The sequence below is a fragment of the Arachis ipaensis genome, chromosome B3 (genome assembly GCF_059453495.1).
Source record: "Arachis ipaensis isolate K30076 ecotype BB chromosome B3, ASM5945349v1, whole genome shotgun sequence".
NCBI classification, from domain to species: domain Eukaryota; kingdom Viridiplantae; phylum Streptophyta; class Magnoliopsida; order Fabales; family Fabaceae; genus Arachis; species Arachis ipaensis.
The window spans coordinates 24,197,435-24,205,058 of NC_142438.1; the positions used below are offsets into that span (position 1 = coordinate 24,197,435).

General features: G+C 38.5%; 1 protein-coding gene across 2 annotated transcripts; it reads left to right on the forward strand.

Annotated features, from left to right (window-relative positions):
* The first annotated feature begins 226 nt into the window (after positions 1-226).
* Positions 227-4,156, forward strand: LOC107629795 (glucosidase 2 subunit beta). Of its 2 annotated transcripts, none has more exons than XM_016332683.3 (6): positions 227-541; positions 709-822; positions 1,498-1,593; positions 1,998-2,174; positions 2,257-2,399; positions 3,259-4,156. In XM_016332683.3, exons 1-5 carry the CDS (start codon positions 445-447, stop codon positions 2,373-2,375), a joined length of 603 nt encoding a protein of 200 aa, XP_016188169.2. In that variant the 5' UTR covers positions 227-444; the 3' UTR covers positions 2,376-2,399; positions 3,259-4,156. The 2 variants fall into 2 exon arrangements, with proteins under 2 accessions (XP_016188169.2, XP_088366279.1); XM_088510153.1 differs by having other exon boundaries at positions 2,257-2,396.
* Positions 4,157-7,624: the final 3,468 nt, after the last annotated feature.

A 7,624-nucleotide genomic window follows, 5' to 3' on the forward strand; every position in this document is an offset into this window, starting at 1 on the left:
AGTCCTATAAAAAAAAAATGAACCGTTAAATAAATTTATGTACTGAATGTATTGTGTAGATGTATAATACATATCTAATGTCTAGGAATAGAGGCTGTGTAATCTATCTGACCAACAAAAAAAAAAAAAAAAAAGACTTTAGAGGGTCCGAGTCAATCGATCAATTAGTTGACCCAGGTCTATTGGCAGTTGGTGACTTGGTTGTTTAGTCCATGTCCATAGCACTATATTACAGAATTATAGATTATTATGACAAAAAAAAAAAAAAAAAGAATTATAGAATAAAGAAAAAGGAAAGGAAAGGCGAATTGGGGCCTAACCCAACCTAACCAAATCGAAGTGGAAGTCCAAGTCAACTGAAGCTAGACTGAAGTGGAACTGTGGAGGTGGGTTCTTCATTCATTTCTTCTCTCTCAATTCTCAAAACACTACAACGTAACCAACATGGAATCGCATTTCTTCCTCCTCCGATGTTTTCTCCTCCTAGCTTCTGCCGCATGTTCTCTTTCCCACCCTTCTCTCCTCGGTGTTCACCCTCTAGGTACCGCCTCCGACATGCAATTTGCTTCCAACACATTAAAGTTTGAAACTTTCTCAATTGGGTGTGCAACCCAACTCAAAGTTTGAAGACCCATTTTGGACTTCTTTGCAAATTTCTTTCCTTTCTTTTTTTGAGACTTAAATTGCTTTTTTCTTTTGGTGGTGTAGATGAGAAATATTACAGCTCTGAGGTAATCAAGTGCAAGGATGGATCAAAATCCTTCCCCAAAGATCGTCTCAATGACAATTTCTGCGATTGCCCTGATGGCACTGATGAACCAGGTGTGGCAGATGATAAAATTTATGATTTCTGTTATTCCTTATTTGTTGGCCTTTCTTAGTTGCAGGATATGTATATATAAATTTAAAATAAAAAATGCTATTCGTATATAAAAAACCAGCCACTAAAAGCAGCCACCAATGTATTTGTGGATAAATATATGTGTGGTTTAATTTATTTTCAATGTGTGTTTGTATTCCAACATGAATTTTATACTGATGCCTGATTTTGGTGGCTGATTTTGGTGCTAGTGTATAAATACATGTATGTTTTAATAGTGTATTTGTATTCCAACATGTATTTTATACTTGTGACTTACTTTGGTGGCTGATTTTGGTGTACATGTAGCATAGTCGATTTAAATTATATACTTCTATTGTATACTTTTCTTTTCAAAAAAGAAAGGAAACGGCCTGTATTATTTGGAACACATGGAAAATTTGACAAGGAATTCCTTGTTTGCACTAAAATATTTACTCTTTGATCTTTTGCACAATGTGGATACAATGTATGTACTTCTTTTGGCTGTTAGTGTCACAATTTTCTTACTGTTTGATTTATGAATACTCATATAGAGATATGCTAGCAGATGCACCTCTATGCCAAACTCATGAGGTGCTTTTTTTCTAATAATTTATTTGTAACTTGTTTGGAGGTTGTTATGCATTTAACTGCAGGAACTTCAGCTTGCTCAGCTGGAAAATTTTATTGCAGAAACCTGGGAAGCAAGCCACAATTTATATTCTCTTCTCATGTTAATGATCTTTTCTGTGGTAAGCAATTTCTTCTGCCTTCTGGACTGTGTATTTCTTTTTCATGTTTATCTCTCTAAGTTGCTCTTTCAAGTCTATTTATTATATCGATTCGCACACGTCTTTGGCATTTTGCCAAGTGAAAGGAATTCGATAACCAGTGTCTCCCTTTAACAATGAATTGTTTGAAATGTTTTCTTAATCTCCTCGCTTTCAACTATACAATTTGGAGATGGAACAGATAAGCCTAAACAAATAAATAAACTTTTGATTGCCTTCGTTGCATTATTTCTTAAATTATAAGATTTTAAGGTCATAAAGTCATTAGTATCTTCAAATTCTATACCCTTTTGTGGGCTCTATGTTTTTAGCCGTTTTGCTTGGCTTTCAAATTTATATCCAAGTTTGATTCAATATTACTGCAGATTGTTGTGATGGGAGTGATGAATATGATGGACACATTCGGTGCCTCAACACTTGTGTAATGGGTGGGAATGCCGAAATTGGCAATTACAATTCAAAACTGAGTCAGCAGGCCTCTTTTGCTGGAAAAGTGACCAAAGATGAAGTGAAGTTGGAGGACTTGGTTCATAATCTTTTGAGTAAGATCGTATCCAATAATGTGCTCATGTGTTTTAAAATTCATAGGTGAATATGAATTGAAACTTGATATTGATGGCATAGGTTTGAGGTTAGCAATTATTCTACAAGTGGTTCTGCTTGCTTTTATGGTATTTCTATGGCGTTTTGGTTGCCGTTCCAGATCTAAAAGGAGGCGTACAATTGAACTGAAAGAGATCTAGCTATTTAACTGATACTGAACTGTGGTAATATTTTTTAAATATTCCCCTCATTTTCGATCACTTAATTCTGTTTGCTTTTTTTTTTTTTTCCCCCATATGCTGATGTTAGTTGATGAAATGTCAAATACCAAGGTATTAGTTAAGAACTTTCCACAGTTAAAGTTAACATAACGAGATATGTTATTATATTATTAGGAGTTTTCTTTTTCTTTTTTCCCTGGAAAAATGTTATTAGAATAGGATAGGATGTACAAAAGAGGATAGGCCATCCTCGCATAGATTCAAAAGGTTCAAATGTGGGCAGATTTATTTTTGGAATTTACTAATATTTTAGTATTTGTGTTTAATATCTTCCTCTGGTTTGCTATTTGTTTGACTCCTTGGTGATGCTTTAAATTTCAATACCATCAGATTTAGTTACAAAACTGCAATGTCTACTATTTTGCCTAAGGAAATCCATTAATGTTAGCTAAACTTATCCCATGTTTAGATTACAAAATAAATACTATAAATGCATGATACTTAGCAATGAGATTTTCTGCCATTACGTCTCTTCCTTTGATCTCTTCACATTGTTTTTCAAACAGGAAAAGAAAAGGACTGGCTATATAATTATATTTTGCTCCAATAAATGACGATTAATGCATACATAGGCTTCTTTTCTTCATATTTTTGTATCTCTCTTTTTTCTTTTCTTTTCTTTTTTTCAAATTATATTTTCTTATTTCCTTGGATTGAATATTTGATAACTCTTCACTAGTTCTTGAAGGCTTTGTCACACTAGAGGAGTTTGTTATATTCTAGGGGATATCCACTGCATTGCAATAATCCTAAGGGTAGTGCAAATTTGCACACTCAAATTGTGTTTTATTTATTTTTTCAGGTATATTTTCACAACAATATTAAGAATAGTGGTACATGAAACTAATGGAAATAACATACTAACAACACATCCAACATTGCTACTGTTGAAGTACACTGTTAAGAATGCCAGGCAAGAGGTAGGAAACATATATTGATGGGAGATAGCCAATGACAAGGATTCAGCCAAAGTCTCAAATTTTTGTTTGTTCTCTCATAAGAACAACGCACATTGAAGAATTCATTAGTCAATGTAGTAAGAATGATGGGTGCACAAGTCTTATTGCAAGAAATTCAATCCTCTATCTTGTTAGGCTCCACCAATAATCTGGTTTGGGATTCTACCAAGAATTTCAACTCCATGCATGTCAAGGATGGAGAGAACCCTCTCTTGCCATCGAATGACTAGTTGATTTTAATTGTTATAGGTTAGGCTGCCTATATTATATACCCTTCGTATGCGGTCCTTCTTTGGATCTTGTATTAATGCGGGATACTTGTGCACCAGGCTGCCATTTTTTATGTTTTTATTTCAATGTTCAAAGCGAAAGGGAACCTTGGTGGAACGTTAAGTTGTCTCCGCGTGACTTCAAAGTCACGGGTTCAAACATTGGAATCAACCACTGTTGCATTTATTTGGTTATGCTATCTAAATTACACCTTTAGGCACGCCCCTTCCTTAGACCTTGCTTAATGCGGGATGCTTATGCACTGAACTGTCTTTTTGATCTTTTATTTCAATGTTCAGAGCATAGCCATTTTGATTAAAGTTGTATGTGTTTTTGTAACATTACGAGATTTTATAATTTCATCCTCTTATTTTATCTTTGGGTGTATGGCTATGCCTGATTGCCTGGTGATTATACAATTTTCCATGTAAAGAATCAATTTTCTGGTATGTTATCAATAATTGGCTGATATCTTTTCCACTTGTTTGTTCATCTCATTTCTCATCCCTATATATTCAAGTCTTTTTTGACAAATCTCTGCGGTTGTGTTTTATTAAGGTGCTCTAATACTATATAGTTGATCAATAATGGTGATTGGATCAACAGAGTAGCATATAGTTCTTCATCTTCACATGTTTTTTGAGCCATGGCCCATGCCAAAGCAGAAACAAAGTGTGAAATTCCCGAGTTCCAACATTTTAATTCCCTTGAAATTTGGTCAAACTTCATACCATTTTTCTTTCTTTTCATGTTTTCTCGTTGACTTGAATGCAAGACTGTTAAAACCCCCTATAAAATCAATTTTCGTTATTATGTAATGAATTTTTTAAAAGAGGGTTTATATTGTCTCAATAATAATGTTTGGGGCTGAAGTGTTCCTTTGTTTGGATAAAGGGTCGCATTGTCCTTCGTAAAAATAGATAGGAGTCAGATTGGGTCTTTACTCTTTTTTGTTACACCTCGTCTTTACTCTTTTTTGTTACACCTCACAGCTCCCATCCGTTGCTTCCTAGATCTAGTTATCCTTCGCTGCTATTTTCGAATCCATTCTTTGTCTATGATAGAAGCAGGTTTGGCTTAGTTTATAGGAGAAAAGGTAAGGAGTTGATGGACTGATTTTTCACTATTTTCACTGCTTAATTCCTATTGTTGCTGGATGGCTATTTGTTGGTCCTTTTAAGCTAGTTTAGCAGGTTCAGAAGCAAGAGTGCTAGGCCTAGCTGTTGCCTATAAATACTAGGGGTTAGTTAGTTTTTAGTTAGAAAATTCTGTTAAGTTTGTTAGTTCAGGAGAGGGACAATTCTCTCCACAGTTTGGTAGTTCCAACAATGTACTCTAATAAGAAATTGTAATTTGCAATCCCTAGTTCAACAATAAAATTCCTTAATTTTGCTAGATCCTTAATCCTATCAATTGGTATCAAAAGTCCATGGATCCTAGAAGTGGTGAATGGTGCAACCACGATCGCGGAAAATGAAAGGGAAATTGGATGTGATGGAAACACGATTTAACCGACTTGAAGACCTGCGCCATGCGCTGCAGAAAATGATGCAGAGGATCGATGCGTGAGTGGATTCCATGGAGTAGGACGCTTCGATCCGTCACGGAGTTCTCCCGTGTCACACCAGGCTGTTGGCAGCTTGTAGTGGAGTAGAACTGTGCCGATGCAATGGAGAAAACAAGAACTCCTGATTTTTCGCGGTGAGGATGCAATGACTTGGATCGAGCGTATGGAGTAGTTCTTCTTGCTCAAGCGGCATCAAAAAAGGAGTGGATTGCAGTGGTGACGTTTCCCATGGAAGGCTGCACGTTCATGTGGGTCCGGTGGTGGGAAGCGACCTTGCCGACGATGCAGTTGCAGTCCCTTCGCGTAGCGTTATTGCGTCACTTCTAGCTTGAGAGGTTGCAGAGTCCCTATCAACTGCTGCTGAAGCTGCGACAAACCAGCACTGTGCGGGACTACATTGACCAGTTTGTGATGCACGCACGTCCGCTTTAAGGTCTTGCTCCAGAATTCTTGATTGACTTGTTTTGAATGGATTGAAGCTGGAAGTGAGTGAGGAATGCAGGTTATTCATGTTCTAAACAATGGATGAACTGATGGAGCTGGCGTGGAAAGTGGAGAATCGTAACACAACACTGTAGGATACTCCTGGCTGCGGTGGGGGCAAGGCTATGACTTAGAGCTTCTTAACTAACAAACCGGCACTCGCAGCAGCAATGACAGGGCTAGCAAGTAAGGGTGTGAAGTAAGTGGTAGAATTGGCGAAACGAAGGGGAGTGCAGCACCTTAGTAATGATGAATACAAAGCTAAACGTGCGCGGGGTGAATGTTTTTTCTGTGATGAACCGTACTCAGCGGAGCATGTGTGCAAGAACAAGGAATTCAAGCTGCTGGTCATGAACTGGAGGCTGAGGAAGGGAACTGGTTAGACGACGAGGCTGTTTCAAAAGCAATAGCGCAATTAGAGCTCAAACTTTCATGCTTCGATCGCCACCATAGGGCGTCCAAGGCGTGGGTCGATGTGAAGAGACGTCGAGTGAGGTTGCTGTTGATTGTGGTGCCTTGGATAACTTTGTAGCACTAGAAATTGCAGCGGAATTAGGGCTGGTCATATATACTACACCTAATTTCCGAGTGAGGTTGGCTGACTAGGGCAGATGCAAGGGGGTCACATTAAGCTTCTAGGGGCTGTCCATAAAAGAGGATTTCTACCTTTTCCCCATCAATGAGGCTGAGTTTGTTTTTGGGCTAGCATGGCTAAATAAGCTCGGGGTCATTTGAGAAAATTTTAAGGACTCTTGGATCGGGATATTCAAGGGTGGGGAGGCTTTAACCTTGAAAGGCGACTCGAAGTTGTGTTATGGTTTGCTAAGTTTACATTCGGCATTGGTCACAAGTGTGCCACAGTTGATACAAACGGTGTTGGACGATCATGATGTAGTCTTTCACCCACTACCAAGGTTACCACTGCATCGATCACATGATCATGCTATTCTTTTAAAGGAAGGGCTGTTGTTCCTAATATTTGGCCTTACCAAATTAGGATGTGTGACGAGGATATTCACAAAATTGCCTTCTGGATGCACGAGGGACACTACGAGTTCTTGGTAATGTCCTTTGGCCTAACCAACGTGCCGAGTTCTTTTCAAGCATTGATGAATAACATTCTTAAGCCGTTGTTATGGAAGTTCGTGTTAGTCTTCTTTGATGACATCTTGATCTACAGCTGAGATGTTGATAGTTATGCCGAATTGCCAATCACTTGCAGCGAGTATTTTGCATCCTCATCACCAATCAGCTTGTGTTAAATGCCAAAAAATGTACTTTCGCATTAAATTTGGTGGGGTATTTGGGCCACATAGTCTCAGTTGAAGGGGTGGCCGTAGACCCTAGCAAAACTGCAACCATGCTTGCTTGGCCAATCCCTAAGGATGTGCGTGCCTTGCGGGGGATTTTGGGCCTCACTGAGTACTATCGGCGGTTTGTGCTAGGGTATGGCATCATTGCTAGACCATTGACAGATTTAACAAGAAAGAATACTTTTGAATGGAATGCTAGGGCTATGGCAGCTTTTGGAAAACAGAAATCCCGCATAGCAGCCCTTCCCACATTGGCTGTCCCAGATTTTAAGAAAGAGTTTGTCATAGAGACCGACGCCTCGAGCGAAGGGTGGGGGGCTATGCTGTCTCAATAGGGGAACCCCATTGTATTTTTAAGTCAAGCATTGTTTCCAAGAACGCGTCAAAATCAACTTATGAGAGGGAATTAATGGCGGTGGTGCTTACTGTCTTGAAATGGCGCCATTACTTGTTGTGAAGTCACTTCTACTTATGGACCAGTGGAGTCTGAAATTTTCCACCGAGCAGTGGGTGATGGATCCGGCTCACCACAAATGGACAACAAAGTTGCTAGGCTTGGATTTCGACATCAAGTAT